The sequence below is a fragment of the Myxocyprinus asiaticus genome, chromosome 2 (assembly GCF_019703515.2).
Source record: "Myxocyprinus asiaticus isolate MX2 ecotype Aquarium Trade chromosome 2, UBuf_Myxa_2, whole genome shotgun sequence".
In the NCBI taxonomy this organism is placed as follows: domain Eukaryota; kingdom Metazoa; phylum Chordata; class Actinopteri; order Cypriniformes; family Catostomidae; genus Myxocyprinus; species Myxocyprinus asiaticus.
In genome coordinates, this window is record NC_059345.1 from 4179365 (window position 1) to 4198543 (window position 19179).

At 36.1% G+C, this 19179-nt stretch overlaps 1 protein-coding gene across 5 annotated transcripts in view; it reads right to left on the minus strand.

Moving 5' to 3' along the window:
• Window positions 1-3956: 3956 nt before the first annotated feature.
• The window catches only part of LOC127455043 (phosphatidate phosphatase LPIN2-like), a 36163-nt gene continuing 20940 nt past the window's right edge, over window positions 3957-19179 (minus strand). For 4 of the 5 annotated variants that reach the window (XM_051722614.1, XM_051722601.1, XM_051722618.1 and 1 more), the window contains 14 exons: window positions 18490-19024; window positions 18257-18356; window positions 15880-16061; window positions 13961-14054; window positions 11229-11298; window positions 11064-11138; window positions 10870-10949; window positions 8780-8897; window positions 8534-8682; window positions 6992-7078; window positions 6715-6867; window positions 5891-6005; window positions 5712-5815; window positions 3957-5570 (listed from right to left, as the gene is read on the minus strand). In XM_051722614.1, coding sequence (XP_051578574.1) covers window positions 5426-5570; window positions 5712-5815; window positions 5891-6005; window positions 6715-6867; window positions 6992-7078; window positions 8534-8682; window positions 8780-8897; window positions 10870-10949; window positions 11064-11138; window positions 11229-11298; window positions 13961-14054; window positions 15880-16061; window positions 18257-18356; window positions 18490-19024 — 2007 coding nt within the window. In that variant the 3' untranslated portion in view covers window positions 3957-5425. The other variant, XM_051722626.1, reaches the window with a different exon arrangement.

Consider the following 19179-nt stretch of genomic DNA (forward strand, 5'->3'; position numbering starts at 1 on the left):
AAACCCATCGTAATCAGATTACAGATACATTTAAAAAAAATTGGGATTACTGTCAGGATTACAAGCTTTAATTTCTGACAAAAGAAATAGTGATTTTCCCTTGCCATGACTTTCTCTCCTTTTTCACCTCTCGTGATTTTGCATCCCTGATCATTATTAACAAATCCAGATTGTACACATAAATACCAGATTAATTGAAAATGTGTTTAAAGTTTAATGAAGAAATATCTGATTTTGATCAATTATCGCTGCGAACAGTTCAAATGTCTGGATGAGGGAGACATTCTGCCAAATGTTCAACACTTATAGTAATTAGGGATAAGTAATTGAAAAGACACACTAAAAGTTTAAATCTGTTTTGATCTATTCTTTAAAACTAGATTTTTTTCTTTTTGGAATCAAAACTTTCTGCCCCTTTAAAATCCTCCTTAAACAGAAACATAAACATAGAAATCAGCCATAAACTGTTAGCTGGTGATGTTTGACTTTGGATCATGTGCAAACACAGGATTATGACAATAATAATGATGATGATAACGTGGGATCTACCTAATGAATACAGTCTGAATTTAATGAATAGTGCAAATTACAATACACACTAACTGCAATACATGGTAGAATTACACTTTGCTGTGTTTTTGAATCTGAGGTATATCCTGTCAGATTTCGTTTAATGTTAACCGAGGCACACTGTAATTCAGTGCATCTGTTCTGATTATATTTGCTTTGAGAAATTTTATTTTTCTGTAGCAGACAGATAACTCACCTGATTTCTTTAAAAATACCAAGTTGTTCTACATTAACAGCTCATTTTATGTTTTCTTGGTAAGGTGCATTGTACTTGTTTCTTTTCCTTAGATATAATAACAGCGACAACAGTACTCAATAAAATTCCTCAAACATGTTCTGTTTGCATTCAAGCCATCATTTAAAGATCATATTGGTTTGATCTTGACTTCATTTACAAATGTGCCAATATGTGTAGTCCAGAAGTAATGGAAAATAATCTGATTACATTCAAATTGCTGTAATTGGATTACATTACTGATTACTTTCTTTTTTTCCCCCTAATTTGCAATGGCCAATTCCCAATGTGCTTTTAAGTCCTTGTGGTCGCCTCAATCCGGGTGACGGAGGACGAATCCCAGTTGTTGAACGCGTTGCCACGGAGACATAGCGCGTGTGGAGGCTTCACGCCATCCACCGCGGCATCCGCGCTCAACTCACCCCACCGAGAACGAACCACATTATAGCGACCACGAGGAGTATACCAAATGTGACTCTACCCTCCCTAGCAACTGGGCCAATTTGGTTGCTTAGGAGACCTGGCTGGAGTCACTCAGCACACCCTGGGATTCGAACTAGCAAGGTAGCGAACTCCAGGGGTGGTAGCCAGCGTATTTTACCACTGAGCTACCCAGGCTCCCCTGATTACATTTATTGTTAAGTAATCAGTAATCTGTAACGGATTACAATTTTTAAAAAGTTACCCTCCCAACCCTGCACATGGATCATGAACCATTAAGCACTAATTAATAGAATTATAAACAGATTTTTGTTCTTGGCCACATGGAACAGTTAAGACATCTTTAAAGCATTTGCATCTCTTTTTTTAATCCTTGTTTATAATGAAATTAATTTATGTGACATTTGTGGTCCAAATGGAACCTATTTTTTATTTTTATTTTTTTTAGGTCAGTGCTTAATTAATGTGTGTAATAGTACAGTGACTTGCAAATCTAGAGTATATTAGAATATGCATTTAGAGCAAATTCTTCCAGACATACAAAAATAATTAAATATTGCTTTTATAAAATATTCAGTGCTGTTAATTTGGAACATCACAGCCATAAAAACTGTCATAAAGTGACTGTATGACTGTGCAAAAGAATCAGAGTCGACAAACTATAAATCTCACTGAACAACAAATAACATGTCAAGATTTTTCTTAAAAACGGTCACAAAAACAAAATGAACACATTCTCAAATGCATGAAATTTAGAGCTGCATTAGTGCAATTTAACACTTAACACTTGGCTTAAAAACACTTTTCAGATCGACATTTTGACTTTTTAACATATTTGACAATTTCACATTCATGAAAGATGTTTTATTTTGTGTGGACATACTGTATATTTTGTCAATGGCACAATCATTTGTACACAAGACTACTGTACGCAGAAGGCATTACCAACTGTAACATTGTATAAACAACCCAAACCTGTGTATAATAAAGGAAAATGGGACATGAAACTACTGTTTTATATTTGTATAATTTCATTCATGTTTTTCACATTATTTACTGCCACTGTCTTCATAATTTCCTATCTTCTGTGCAGGATTTAAAAAATAAAATAAAAATAAAAGACAGATATATAAACCTGCCAAGGAATTAATAATTGATAAGAGTTACAAACTAGTACAAAGAAGTGAGTCAGAATGTGAGAACTTCTGCAAGACTGTATGTGCAAATAAACTTTCTGCAAAAAAAAAAAAAAAAAAAAAAAATTATAAGTTTCATCCAACAGTTCTTCTTTGTGGTTATGTGACTCTGAAGAGTAACACTGAATGTATGGTGAATGTATGCATTCTTATATTAGTGCATAGTAAAGAGTTAAAGTTATGAATTGCATTAACATTTTAAATCTTAACCTCCTGAGACCCCCACGTGACTGCTGTGTGCATTTTCCATTCCCCTTTTTGATTTGTAGCTAGTATATATATATATATATATATATATATATATATATATATATACACATATACACAACAGTTAGTTCCGGTCCTCATCTGATTGGACGAGAGACGTTCCATGAGTACTGATGGTCTCGCACCATCATCACTCCGACGCTTCACTGTGCGTATCACTCTGCTTGTGTTTGTGCGGTTCTCAACTAAAGTGTAAGAGCAGTGCAGATGTGCTATATGTGTCCCTTTACATTTAATTTTGTGACATTACATATTTTAGCCTGCAGGTGGCAGCAAAAGACCATTTTTGTGTGTAATATGAGCCAGGTGATGTGAAGTCAGTCAGCGTCAGTCAGTGTTTTCATTCATCAGCAGTGCACTACGTGATCGCTTGGACTACAGCTACACTACTAAAGCTAGGAAATGGCTTTAAACTAACAACTTCAGCATTAAGGCTCATCACAGCTGAGAGACACAACAGACTGATTAATTACACAAACTCAAGGCGCTTACCTCTTACCGGACTTTACACATTGGAGAGGACAAAATGGCGGAGAACATCGCGGTTTCTATAGTGAATGACTTGTGTACCAGCTACTGCGAATTAGGGAGGAATACCCCCGCTTGGACGGCTATTTTTCAGTGAGAAAATAGGATGAATTTTACCAAAATTACATTATCTTCAGTAAGCTGACTAACACACTACAGCATCATCAACAGGGCACACGCTCCATCTCTCTCTATTTCTCTCTCTCTCTCACTCACACACACACACACATCCGTGTTTCTCCAATAACATGTTAGAAACAGCCCAAGCTGTGATACTAGTAGTTCTGAAGTTATGTTTTTGAGAGGCTTGGACACATCATTTGGTTTGAACCAGCAATGGCAGATTCTGATCCGTTGCGTAAGAAAGTAGTTCCTTGCACAAATGCGTTTTTTGTGACCGTACTCAGTTTTTCCTAATTTTTTTAAATATATTTGTTCATTGAACTGTTGTATTTAAGCAATATCACACGAGCAAGAGTGCAAAATGGCCCTAAATCAGCACTGCTGTGATTACCTACAGCACTCAGCCTGCAGCCAAATCACAGCAGTGCTGATATAGGGCCATATCGCACTCTTGCTCGTGTGATATTGCTTATATATATATATATATATATATATATATATATATATATATTAGAGCAAATCGTTTTCCTAAAAATGTATGGACAGTGGAATGAATTTGTGAAATTTTAAATAATACCAAGCTATAGATAGTCAGATTGTATTCATCAAATAGTTTATTATGTTTCCAGGAGTGTTGGTTATTCATGTTTTTGAGACATTACAGACATTACATCAGAAATTAACATAAATAACTTCAAAGTAATGGCCAGTATCATCCAATCACTGTCAACCATGTTAAAATAAAAATATACAATGATAAATTCTGAATCTATGTACTGATTATCATTGTCCCATGTCTGCCAAACATGTTGAGTGGTCCAAATATCATCTGCAGCCTGAAACTGAACTTTTGACCGGATGTTAGGAGTGAATGCACTTAGCTGCATAGAGAGTTATAGGATGCTCCCTTGCTCCCTAATTAGGGAATGGCATAACCTCCAGTGTGCTGTCTGTCTTAGTTTGAAATGCACCTTATTTTCATCCTAACTCCATATAAAGCCTCTGAAAGACACATTTTCTAGCTTTTAGATGAACCCATTGATTCTCAATGTGATAATGCACAGTGAATATAGGATATTTTAGTCCACGGACTAAATATCTAGAGTTATAGGCACTCCAACTTTGGAAAAACAACCAAAAAGTGCCCCCCCATGTGATAATGCACAGTGAATATAGGATATTTTTGTCTATGTACATGGTCATTGTGTTTAACAGCGTGGAGTTTCGCAATAAAGCGATAATTTTTAAAATGGCATATCGGATGACTAGAGACTAATCTTTTGACACAAACAGGTTTTAATGTAAAAACTTAATTAGTTTTCTTACCAGATTTAGTTTTGTTGGTGTTTCTCCCAAAGACAAACTCCGCTGTGATCGGCACCATGTTGTTTTGTTGACTTGGTGTGTCGAAAGTTTAACCCTTTACCCAGACAGCCTAGAGCTGAACTGAGATCATTTGGTTTAAATGAAATTTAATAATGCATAGCCTATAGCGAAGCCAAAACGTAATGTCCAGGCATGGGGACGCGGGGTCTCAGGATGTTAAACACAAAAACACTGTCATGCAAGTGAAATGGGGACATACCAAACACTAAGAAGTTTTGAAATTCAGTTTGAAATTTGAACATTTCACTTAATTATGTGGATATAATTTGTAAAAATACATTGTTTTAAAATTAGAAAAATGCACACACACACACACACACACACACACACACACACACACACACACACACACACATATACACAAAAAGCATTTTCAGGATTTAGGAGATAAAATGACCGTTATTCAACATTTATCCACAATACTTTACAAATTAGGTGTACTTTAACTCTTTCGTCACTATTTTTGAAATACACATTTGCTCTGTGTAGCATAAGCTTAGTTAAGGCTTTAAATTGAATTATGTTTTTAACAGCAGCTCTGTATTAATTTGCTTGAACATACTTGTAGTGATCTTTCTTTATAAGAAACTACAGATTGACTACAAAGTTTTGTCCTTTTATACACATTATAGACTGAACAATAAGATCAGGGGCTCTTAACAAGCTCAGCCAATCACTGTCACAGCAGCTCATCCAGACACACTTCAGTGATTGGCTCCCTCCAAAAGCAGAAAGAACTGAATTCTGGATAGATGAAGGCAGAGTTTTGCTGTTTGTCCATCAGAGGAAACACATGATCCACCAGCTCACTTAGATGACTATATCTGAAATGTGAATGTTAAATAAAGTTGTCAGATATTATTCAGTGCAACAGATGCTTAGAAGTAGGATTCAAGCTAATCATGAAATTAAAAAACCAAATAAGGACACACTCATTAGTGTGCACATCTATGCTGTAATCTTACGAAGTCTTGTTGCTTTTGCACTGCTCCTGAATGACTTCTCCTTTTGGGTTCACCGTGAAAATGTGACATGATGGCACACCAACATATTTATAGGCAAACACATCCTGAAATATACAAACATCAATATGTTAAGACATGAATTCTGTTATTGCAGGTACTGTGGAGTTCATGTGTCTTACATTGCTGCGGTTGCCGAAGGCTGCATAGAACGGCTGAGAGTTCAGAGGGAAGAGGTTCTTAATGTCTGTCAAACATTCAATCTTAAACTTCTCTGGCTTCTTCTCAATCACCTCCCTGAGATAGAGAGAGAGAGACTTTGTATTCACTTGATTTTCGAAAGTCCATATGTTCTTAGTGTATTTTGGGACCCACCAAGTTCGAGAATTTGACATTATTGTTTTTATGTGAATAAATTAAGGTACATTTCTAGTTTCAACATTATTTGCACTTCAGACCTTTGTTTTGTTGGACATGAAAAACTAGCTTCATACCATGTGTCCCACAACTGGTGTTTGACTAACACAATTGGGTAAAATCAAACAAGTTACAAATGGAGCCACATTGAGAGCATCATACTGTATCTCTCTGGTGTTTAACCATATAGGGCCTTCAAAATGAAGGTACAAAAAGGAAAGTTTGTTCTGAACCAGTATCTAAAAGGATATGAAGATGTCTTTAATACTTCTGGAGTTAAAAGGCACTCCAGCTTTGGAAAAGTTGGACACCACTGGCATATAATGCAACAAATCTGCTGATTTCAAACACCCGAGCAAACTGATGAATAATGTCTGCTCTGAAACATTTTACCATCAGATTCATGATGAAGCCTACTGATGTTCTGCTAAAAAAACCCTTCAAATTATCAATTAATCCCAACTGTCTTTGACTGAATTTAAGCATGCAATGATTTAGATAGCAAAAGACCTTTATGGACATTAGGAAAAATCAGATAAATGCGTTACTGATTAAATTCAATGACTCGGATTAGTGTCTGTGTATGTACCTGTGAAATGCAGAGAACAGGCTGCTGGGTGAGAGCATGAGAGGTCCTCTTGGTAAGATGGTGCCCTGGTCATTGACCCAGTGCAAGTACCCTCTGGTGATGCCCGCCATGCCAATCGCCCGTGCAGAACAGTAGAGGAACTTGTAGCCATTCCTAAAATTAAATCCAGAAAACTGTCTTTGCAAATCCAAACAAAAGAGAGTCTAAACAACAGACACTTTATACATATGCATGTTAGATTGAACATGAGTTTCTTGTGTATGCGAGTTTGTCTTACTCATGTATGGTGTGGTAAAGTTTTGCAATGCCCTGGTGAGTCCAGTCTTTACCAAGCTGAGGGAGAAACTGACCTAAAACATCAGACCTGTGATGGGGGAAAAAGCCCACTGTATTTAAGAACTTGTAATGGGAAATACTTGAGACACACATAATGAAATCATTGCTCTCACAATCTTACAAAAGCTGTCAAGAACATGTCCGAGATATATTTAACTTCCCAAAAAAAAAAATTAAAAAAAATAAGAATTTTCTTTTGCGTAAGGATGATGAAGCCTATTTTTTGTTTATTTTTTTGTGGCATTATTTTCATAATAATGTCATGAAAATAATAATGGAAATTAAAATAGTTATGAAAATGAGAATTTCTCTCTACTGTTAAAATGAAAAATAAATACAAAATAATTATATTTATTATTATAATTGTAATAATAATACTGTATTAATGTAGTGTTATATTACTTTATAATATGTTATAAATTATAAATGTTGGTTTCTGTTGTACTGGCTTTATAATGATTTTATTTCCTTTTTTGTTTTTTAAATCATTGTCTCGAGACAATTATTTTCTTTACCGTTTTAAAGTGAATGAGATTTTTTCCACATTAAAACAGGCTACTGAGATTTGGGGGTGGCATTATTACATTACTACACAATGCAGCAAAAATCTTAAGGGTCTTTAAAATAGACTTCTTTATTAATGTACATATATCATAAAGCTAAAAATCTTAATGGTCCTTAAAAGAAAAGTTTATTTATTTTTTGCAAAATACTGTTTAATTTTTAATTTTTCCTCAGATTTTGTGTGAAATATGATCTGTATCCTAATATGATCCCATTAGAGTATAATATTTGATTGACTGTATTTTATCCCAATAGAAAGAAATAAAATATGATATTTTGCACATGGACAGTAAAGCCCAGTTTAAGGACCACTAACATTTCTTAGATTGTTCTGCATTGCTTTATTAATTTATATCAACAATTTCATAAAAATACTGCCCTACTTAAAGAAATAATAAAAAATAAATTATTATTATTTTATTTAATATAATCATATTTAATTAAAAATAGTAAAAAATATTACAATTTCTTATATTTTTTATATTATTTTAATATTAAAAATAGTATTATATTTATTATTATTATTATTATTATTATTAAAATAATAATAATAATGATTTATTAATTTGTTTTATAATAATAATGTATTTATTTTAATATTTTTTTTTTTTTTTACAGTATACACTAATTTATAATACATTAAATATTATAATGGTAGTATTTTTTGCACTGACTTTACACTTAATTAAATTTATTTTGTAAATAATTTTGTCTGGACAGAATTAATTTCTTTACTGTACAGTAATGAGAATAAGATTTTTTCCACAATAAAATAGGCTAATAATGACATAATTGCAATATATATATATATATATATATATATTATTTATGCAAAATAAAATGTATATTATTATATGTATCAGACATGTTTGTTGTGAGATTAACTTGTCTAGAGTATGGAATTTGATTGATAACATACTTTGTGATAGTGCCGTCTATATCTGAGATGACTATCTTGTCACTCCAGTGCCAAAGGTAGATGGTTCCCTCACAGCGACATGTTCCCTGATACTGTGTGGTGATACTGAACACCACACCATTGGGTCCATCTTTAAGCCCAAGACCAGCCTGTGTAAACCACACACACACACACACACAAAATGTGAATTTTTTAGTTTGAATACAGAATCTCAGATATTTGTGTGTCTGTGTGCACACGTCTCACAATCTGCTCTGAAGAGAGCCGCAGTGATTTCTTATATGAGTGAGTGTGAACAGACGGTTCTGCTGCCGAGTTCAGTTCCTTTGATTCTTCATCACTGGAACTGTCCACAACAGCCTGCCTGAGGAAACATCAAATCAATCCAGCTAAAATAAGCTTCTCATGGTAGATGGTTTTAAAGGGTTTTTAGCTGATCCAAGCTGGTCTGGATTGTTGATCGGCTGGAGTCTGACTGACTTCAATCTGGTAGGGCATCTTAATCAAGATGATCTGATATAGTAAACCTCCCTGGACCAGCAACAAACCAGCTTCCATGTTCCAAAAACACCTTAATGCCGATATGATTTTTTTTTTATTTTTTTTATTTTTTTTATTTTATTTAGAGCTTGTACTTGAGTTTGTATAAAGCAGCTACTAACTGCAAAAAACTGCAGTACGACAAAATTAAATAGCCCCAGACATTTATAAAGACAAATATTTTAATATATTATAAATACTATGAGAAAGATCTAAGAACAATATTCTTCTTTTTAAAAACAAATTTATCATGGATTCATCGCTAGATTGACATGTAAAGACAAGGAATAAATCTTTTATTTTTCATGTTGATCTGAGTTTTAGTCCTAACTAACTACGACAAATTGCATTGTATGCGGTCAGTCGTTTAATTCCTCTTTATGTTGCATTGTGCTGGGCATATCTCCGCCCAGAGTGAAATTTGGGATTGGCTATGATATTTGTGGTCAGTGAGGACTGAAAAATTTCTTGACATGTCAGGAGTCACACCTGGTTAGGACACGGTGAAAAATAAAAACAAATAACTATTAACATTTAACCCTTTAAGCTCTGAAGGTGTTTTTAAAGATTTTTTTTTTTTTTTGTAATAATGTTAAAGAAAACTTTTCAATGCTTTTTTTTATGAAATAGATTATGATACATTCTGAGACTCTCTGTCTAAGAAACTGCTGAAAACATCATTGTTCTTATTTTTCTGATTTGACATTATATATCTCAGGGTGTAAATAAGATATCTCCGAAAAACTACTGAGTAAAATTTTGTGTTGATATGAAAAATCAATCAAAAGTTATAGCATTACAAAAATAATTTATCCTAGTGTCCAAAAATGTCTCCAAATACAACAATGACTAAAGGTATGCTCTCTCTAAAGCATGCAGGCATGAGTAATGAGATCTCATTCAGTTCCATTCTGTGTCATTTGAGTCATCACTGAGTCATACTTGGTGCCATCTAGTGGTGGCCATATGTAATTTAGAGTGAACGATCCTCTCTGCCCATATTTGGATGACTTCCACCTCTGGTTGCAGCGAACAACATACTACATAATTTCCAATGAAGTCATCTGATCCAGGAAAGCTAACGTGTTTTTAGCCATTTAGCACATTATGTCCTGTGTGCACATTGCACTTCACATGGATTATCTAATGATCAATACATCCAGTTACGTTGTGTGTGGGCTCATTTTAACGGTAATCACCTCCTCTAAGTAATGCTATGTAATATTTTAAGTTTCGTTTATTTTTCATGAAGTTATTAGTGAAAACGTGGCATATAAGCTACACCTGTTGCTTAACATAAACTAAGCTATTATTCGCTATATTTTTGTCTATGAGTAAAACAAATAGGCTGGATGTATTCTACTATTTGAGAGCTTTCCATTGACATATGACACATGGCTATTTGATCAGTTTGATGTTTTTACCAAATACAATAATATTTACAGTGCAAAATTATTAATAAATTATCAAAATGGAACACTTCTGGTTTGTCTGCCAATTTCAAAGCCCTTGTTCAGTTTTGTTCATAATGCCTGCATGCATTGTAAATGATAACTTTTAAGCTTTAAAACGATACCTATTTTGTGTTGGTCAAGACTGTATTTATTAATATTTTGATAAATATTTATTTTACTGTACAGGCCCACCGGCGGGCCAATCCGAGCTTATAGGATAAGAACATTTTAATATATTACGAATAGTATGGTAACATCTTACAACAGTGTATTTCTTCAACAAAACATGGTTATCATGGTTGCATTCTTAGATCTACATGTTACAATACTAGTTTGTCTTACTTTGAAGGACTTTTATCATCAGAATGGGAAAGACATTCTGCATTCAGTGAATCACTTGTCTCTTGTTTTTTGGACTGTGACTGTAAAAAGAAAAGACAATATTTGGAATATCTGGATTTGTTGTATCCCAAAGGCAATCTTCCACCTGCTTTCCACCTTGTAAAGTCTCTGGATGTGTAACATTTTTTACAGACCTTGCTCTTCCTCCAGAACCACCAGCGGTTCGTCTTCTTTGGCATTTTCTCTTTTACCCAGGCGTCCACTGTGGCCTACAAGAAACACATCTGATCAACGACTGGTCACTCATTTTGAATCCTCTGTAAATTAATTGTCTTCTCTTTTAATAATCAAAGCCAGACCGTGGGCAGATTCTTCTGAAAGGCTCGCAAGCTGAGAATCAATGGTGCTGCCAATGTCCAGTTATAATATCTGAAAGAAATTACACAAGATCTGACAGATCTGATTTTTCTTTTACGATGAATGACATTTAAATGCATAAATTAATCAATATACATTTTCTTTAAACTAGGTACACCTATTAACTAAATGTTGTTGTTTTTTTGTTATTCACTTGTTGTCGAAAGGTATCAGAAACAGAATCAGCTTTATTGCCAAGTATGCTTACACATACAAGGAATTTGTCTTGGTGACAGGAGCTTCCAGTACACAACAATACAAAACAGCAACAAGACTTTTAAAAAATAATTAAAAATTGAATAAAAAATAGATAAATATTGAAAAGAAAATAAAGTATATATAGAATACACAATAGACAATATATATATATATATATATATACACACACACACACACACACACACACATACATACATACATACACATACATATACACATACATATACACACACATATACACACACACATATGCAGTACAAATCTAAATACAAATCGGTTATATACAGTGCAAGGGAATGTAATGGCAGAAGAGGTAGAATGTGTTGGATAATATAAAAAGACTAAGCTGTGTATTGCACATTAATTATTGCTCAATGGGGCAGTTTTAACTGTTCATGATATGGATAGCCTGAGTGAAAAACTGTTCCTGTGCCTGATGTTTCTGGTGCTCTGAGCTCTGAAGCGTCGGCCAGAAGGCAACAATTCAAAAAGTTAGTGGGCAACCAATAATCCTCTCAGCAGTCCGAACTGTCCTTTGTAGTATTCTGATATCCGATTTCGTTGCTGAACCAAACCAGACAGTTATTGAGGTCAGACTCAGTTACTGCTCAGTAGAACTGTATCAGCAGCGCCTGTGGCAGGTTGAACTTCCTCAACTGGCAAACGAAGTACAGCCTCTGCTGGGCCTTTTTCGCAATGGAGTCAATGTGGGTCTCCCACTTCAGGTCCTGTGAGATGGTAGTGCCCAGGAACCTGAATGACTCCACTGCTGCCACAGTGCTGTTTAGAATGGTGAGGGGGACAGTGTTGGGGTGTTCCTCCTAAAGTCCACAATCATCTCCACTGTTTTGAGCGTGTTCAACTCAAGGTTGTTTTGACTGCACCAGACAGCCAGCTGTTTAACCTCCCTTCTGTATGCAGACTCATCGTCATCTCGAATGAGGCCGATGACAGTGGTGTCGTCTGCAAACTTCAGGAGCTTGACAGAGGGGTCCTTGGTGATGCAGTCTTTGGTGTAGAGGGAGAAGAGTAGTGGGGAGAGCACACATCCCTGGGGGGCACCAGTGCTGATAGTACAGGTGCTGGAAGTGAATTTCCCCTGTCTCACAAGCTGCTGCCTGTCCGTCAGAAAGCTGGTAATCCACTGACAGATAGACATGGGAACAGAGAGTTGGTTTAATTTAGTCCAGAGAATAGCTGGGATGATAGTGTTGAAAGCCGAACTGAAGTCCACAAAAAGGATCCTTGCATATGTCCCTGGTCTGTCCAGATGTTGCAGGATATGATGCAATACCAAGTTGACTGCATCATCCACAGACCTGTTTGCTCGATAAGCAAATTGAAAGGGATCTAGAAAGGGTCCAGTGATGTCCTTCAGGTGGGACAACACCAGTCTCTCAAATGACATCACAGACGTCAGGGCGACAGGTCTGTAGTCATTAAGTCCTGTGATTTTGGGTTTCTTTGGGACAGGAATGATGATTGAGCGTTTGAAGCAGCATGGGACTTCACACTGCTCCAGTGATCTATTGAAGATCTGTGTGAAGATGGGGGCCAGCTGGTTAGCACAGGATCTAAGACATGCCGGTGAAACGTCATCTGGGCCTGAAGTTTTCCTTATCTTTTGTTTCTGAAAGACATGGCACACATCATCTTCACAGATCTTAAGTGCAGGTTGAGTAGCAGGTGGGGAGAGGAGGGGGGTTGCAGGAGGTGTTGGTGTTTGTGTGAAGTGAAGGTCAGAGCGGGTGTGGGGGTGTGAGATTGGGCCTTTCAAATCTACAGTAGAACACATTCAGGTCGTCAGCCAGTTGTTGGTCCACCACAGGGTTGGGGGTATGAGTCCTGTAATTTGTATGTTTTTTCATGCCACTCCACACTGATTTAGGGTCGTTAGCTGAAAACTTGTTTTTCAGCTTCTTAGAGTATCTTCTATTAGCCACTCTGATTTCCTTATTCAGTGTGTTCCTGGCCTGATTGTACAAGATTGTATCCCCACCTCTGTAAGCATCCTCTTTGGCCTGACAAAGCTGCCTGAGCTCTGCTGTAAACCATGGTTTGTCATTGTTAAATGTTAAATAAGTCCTAGTAGGGATCCAGATGCACATATCCTTACAGAAACTGATATATGATGTAACAGTATCTGTGAGCTCGTCCAGGTCTGTGGCTGCAGCCTCAAAAACACTCCAATCCGTGCAATCGAAGCAGGCTTGTAGTTCCAGCTCTGCTTCATTGGTCCATCTCTTTACAGTCCTTACTACATGCTTAGCAGATTTTACTTTCTGTCTGTAGTTTGGAAGAAGATGAACCAGACAGTGATCAAATAGTCCCAAAGCTGCTCTAGTGACAGAGCGATATGCATCCTTTATTGTTGTGTAGCAATGATCCAGTATATTTCTGTCTCTGGTGGGGCATGTAATGCTGTTTGTATTTGTGCAGTTCACATATCACTCACCTGTTGCCGATTCTCACCACCAGGTTTGGATTGTCAATGATGGCTGGATTGTCAGCAAACTCCTGATATGTGACAATATGCTCTAGGAATTTCTCTACATCAAAATTAAAAATTAAAATGTCAGTGTAGGTCAATGATGTGTATTATACAAATACACCTCTACTATAATGAACATACATTCAATTTCTGAGTTCCAAGTCATTTTTTTTATTTATTTATTTTATTTTCCTGTAGTTTAAATTAAAAAATGTTATGGTTAGGTAAGTGGTGTACCCATCTGTAGACATTAAAAATAAAAACATAAAATTAAAAGTTGAAATTCTTGAAAAAATATATGTTGGCATAAGTAGATTTGAATAATAATTAGAATAATAATCTTTTTTTTTTTCTCCCCTTTTCTCCCCAATTTGGAATGCCCAATTCCCAATGCACTCTATGTCCTTGTGGTGGCATAGTGACTTGCCTCAATCCGGGTGGTGGAGGACGAATCTCAGTTGCCTCTGCGTCTGAGACCGTCAATCTGTGCATCTTATCACATGGCTTGTTGTGTGTGTTACCGCGGAGACATAGTGCGTCATCCACGCACAACTCACCATGCTCCACACTGAGAGCGAACCACATTATAGTGACCACAAGGAGGTTACCCCAACATGACTCTACCCACCCTAGTAACTGGGCCAACTGGTTGCTTAGGAAGCCTGACTGGTGTCACTCAGAACACGCTGGATTTGAACTCGCAACTCCAGGTGTGGCAGTCAGCATCTTTACTTGCTGAGCTACCCAGGCCCCGAATAATAATATTTTATTATTTCTTTTCAAAATAAGCAGTGAAACAAGTTTGTTTTAAAATATTAATAATTGAAAAATGTTGAAAACAGAGAAAAAACTTTAGACCCTAATGACTATGTGTGAAGTTTGAAAAAAATCTGATATTTTGACATTTTTCATGAAAAGGGAAATTTTGTTAAGGTTAAAATAATAATAATAATAATAATAAAAAAATATTTTTTACTTTGAAAAATATGTATTTTTATTGATTTATTTATTATTGTGTACACACCTTATTTATATTTTAAATAAATAATTAAGTTGTGTACACGTCAAGGTGCAAGGAAAGTATTTTAATACCTTTTACTTGATGAATACACAACTTTTTATGTCATTAAATCTGTTTTTTTTGTTTCGTTTTGTTTTTTTTGTAGACAATGCTATAATTTTTTTTTTGTTTTTTTTTTTTAATTATGTATGACCTGTTATATCTATAATTATATCCATAATTCATTTTTCACCAGTTAAAATAATAATTCATGATATTAGGAATGGAATTACTACTAGTGAAAATGATCATTTTTGATATCAGCAATTATTACATTTGCACTAGTAAAAACTTTAATTCTTGATATAAAAATGACATCATTACTCCCAGAAATACACTTTGTTTATATCAAAAATGGAATTTCAGATAGTAAACATGAACACAAAGATTACATTTCTACGAACCTGATAAAAGCGTTTTAAACTAGACTTCTTATTTTTATCACTTCAGACAACTTTATTTGTCAATGACCCATTTAAGGAATAACGTGCCAGTTTGTCATACACCGTGGCGTGTTCTCACCTGGCACAATGGTACAAGTGTGCAGCGCCATGTTATTTTTCTGTCCTCATCGAGACAATATCAATTAACCAAAGCATATTTAATGTTTAACAAACAGGTATTTTTGAATAGAAATCAAGCAACCAACAAAATGTTTTGTCGAGTATCACTTGTTACTGTCATGGACAAAATCAATGGCCAGTTGGGACAAAAGCACACTATAACTTAGAAGAGATACGCCTTACTGCTTCTCACTTTATCACATTTCACCTGGTTTGGACACAGTGTAAGAGTAAGGGTGCTGTATATTGACTGTGTTCACCTTTGTTGATTTGAGCGTTGTCTCCGAGGCCTCCACACAGTGACAGAGAGACTGTTGGCAGGTCAGAGGAAGAATCAGATAAACACTCTGTGCCGCTGTCAGCTGCTGTGCTGTTTATTGACTGTGGTGACTGAGACCCTGAGCGATTATAATCTTCATCCCAGTGTCTTCCAGATGACTCACTACAAGACACAGACATCACGAACACATACACTGTTTACACAAAATAAAATGTGCTTTGCCAATTAGTGTCTGGTCTCGAGAGCTCTAATTTTCAAATTTCAGCTCTGTCAAGGGCAGGCGTTATTATTATTTTATTATGGTTAAAGGGTGATGTTAGGCATGACTAGGGATGGGAATCGTGAGGAATTTAATAATTACGGTTCCTTAATGGTTCCATTAACAATTCTTTGCCGTTTTGTGGAAACGTTTTTGGATATATTGCATTGACAGTTCTAAGCATTGCCAAATGATGAGATTTTGACAGAGCAGATATAATAAATCAGAAATACATTTAATAAAATTCTTGTTATAAGGTGTGTTTACACAGACTTTTTAGAGCAATTCATGCAATCCAGTAATTCATTCTAAATATCAATTAAATATATTTATAAAATCACACTGATTACAACAAAACTCATGTGTATCTTTAACAACAGTTTGCATCCCAAGGCCTTTTGACATTTAACCTTGTGCGACCCCCTCCCCCACCCGGTACACATGCGTGGAAGTTGTAGTTTGGCTTCGCTATACGCAACACATAATTTAATTTCATTTAAGCCGACTGATCTCAGTTCAGAAGAGTCTGTGCTGTCCGTAAAGGGTTCAACTTTCAACGGACGGAGTCATGTGACAAAACAACATGGTGCTGACCACAGCGGAGTTTGTCTTTGGGAGAAACACCAAAAAAACTACATCTGGTAAGGAACCTAATTAAGTTTTTGCATTGAAACCTGCTTGAATCAAAAGATTAGGGTCTCTAGTTTCATCTGATATGCCATTTTTTACATTTGAGTGATTTATCACGAAACGCCATGCTGCTAAACACAATGTACACTGATGTGTACAAAAACACAAGGGTTTCATTAGAAATCCTATATTTACTGTGCATTTTACATTGAGAATCAATGGGTTCATCCAAAAGCTGAAAAATGTTTTTTCAGAGGCTTCATATGGAGTTAGGGTTAATTTCGAACTGTTCGGAGTCCAGTGAACAGAGCACACTGGAGGTTAAGTAATTCACTAAATAGGGAGCAAGGTAAGGTAATAAAATCATAGAATCAGAATTTATATTAATCATGGTTGGCAGTGATTGGATGATGCTGGACATTACTTTGAATCAGAATTAATTATGCTAATTTCTGATGTAATGTCTGTAACGTCTCAAAAACATGAATAATCAACACTCCTTGAAACATAAGAAACAATTTGATGAACAAAAATCTGACTTTCTATAGCTTGGTATTATTTAAAATTTCACAACTTAGTCTCGTTGTCCACATATGAGGACATACATTTTTAGGAAAACTATATGCTCTAGAATTTTTTTTTTTTTTACAACTAGAATTACAACTAGTAAAAAAGAAAATTTTTGATATCTGTAATTTGGTTTAGTGGCAATGTTAATTTTAGATATTTATAATGTTATTATAACTAGTAAGAAAGCCTTTTACAATATCTTAAATTACTCTTCAATTTGGGGCCTGGGTAGCTCAGTGGTAAAGACGCTGACTACCACCCCTGGAGTTCGCTAGTTTGAATCCCAGGGCGTGTTGAGTGACTCCAGCCAGGTCTCCTAAGCAAATTGGCCCGGTTGCTAGGGAGGGTAGAGTCACATGGGGTAACCTCCTCGTGGTCACTATAATGTGGTTCGTTCTCAGTGGGGCGCGTGGTGAGTTGAGCGTGGATGCTGCGGTGGATGGCGTGAAGCCTCCACACACACTATGTCTCTGTGGTAACGCGCTCAACAAGCCACGTAATAAGATGCGCGGGTTGACGGTCTCAGATGTGGAGGCAACTGGGATTCGTCTGATCCAACTGAGGCGAATCACTACGCGACCACGAGGACTTAAAAGCGCATTGGGAATTGGGCATTCCAAATTGGGTGAAAAAGGGAACTTGATTTTTACAAGTCATTTAATACACAAATAAATATATATATATTTTTTTTAACTTAGAGACCACAGTGTCGGACTGTACTTAGTCCCTACTCATCAAGTACTTCTGAGGTCAGAGTGTACAGGTAGAATGTTTAAAATCAAGTGAGATTTCCCATTTTAGTATATATTGATTTTTTAAACTGGACCTTGCCACAATTAACATTGTTTGAAAAATTAAGCAGGAATATCCATGCACAGGAATGGATGCATATCATTACCTGTTGGGGAAGTAGCGAGCAGCTATATGCGGTTCCAAGCCATTGAGATCATCCAGATAGATGTCATCTGGACCCTGGTGCTGACTCCTCTTCCTCACAACTAAAACACATAATACAAACATCTTACTCTGCAGCCTTAAATGACTCAAAAATTAGATGACTTGTAAATGCAAAAGTAAAATGTACTGTAAAATACTTTTGTCAAACTCCAAAACTGGTTCAGTGTTTACTACCTTTCCTCTTGCAAGCTGATTCTGGATTGGAGGAAGTGTTAAACTCTGGGCCGCTCTCTGTCATGTCTCCCAGCAGACGAGCAGCAGCTTGGGGTACAAACATGGGCAGGTGACCCCTCACTGATGAACATGATCCTGGATTTGATGCTTTTGGAATATGAAGTTCTAGTTTGGATATATGATGAGCTAATTTGTTTGGATGATGTTCCAGCAGGTGTGGTTGTAGTTTGCATGTGTGATGGGGTGGTCCTGGTGTAAGAGAGTCTGACTCCAGTGTGCTGCTGTGAGATTCAGATCTTTGTACGTGATGTCTGATGGAATGAGGTTCTGTGAGATGTTGATGATGTTTGCTTGTTTCAAGTTGAGGAGTTTGGGGCTGAGGTCTGATGATCGGACACATGTGTTCAGAGGACTGTGGACTCTGATCCGAATGGGTCGTCATGCTGTTGGCATCAGTAATGATCCTGAAGTGAGTGTATTCTGATGGTGTAATGCTCAACAGCTGAAGAGACTCCGCCCGGTCTCTGTGACTGATCTGAAGAAGATGTATAAGTAAAATCTCTGGAACACAGCCTCGAGTGGCTTATTATTTTATATAAATGTAGAACACAAAAGATCAATAAATACTTACATTTAATAGTATTAATAATCAGTCTTCTGCCATCAAATATACCTCTTTAGTCTGTCTGT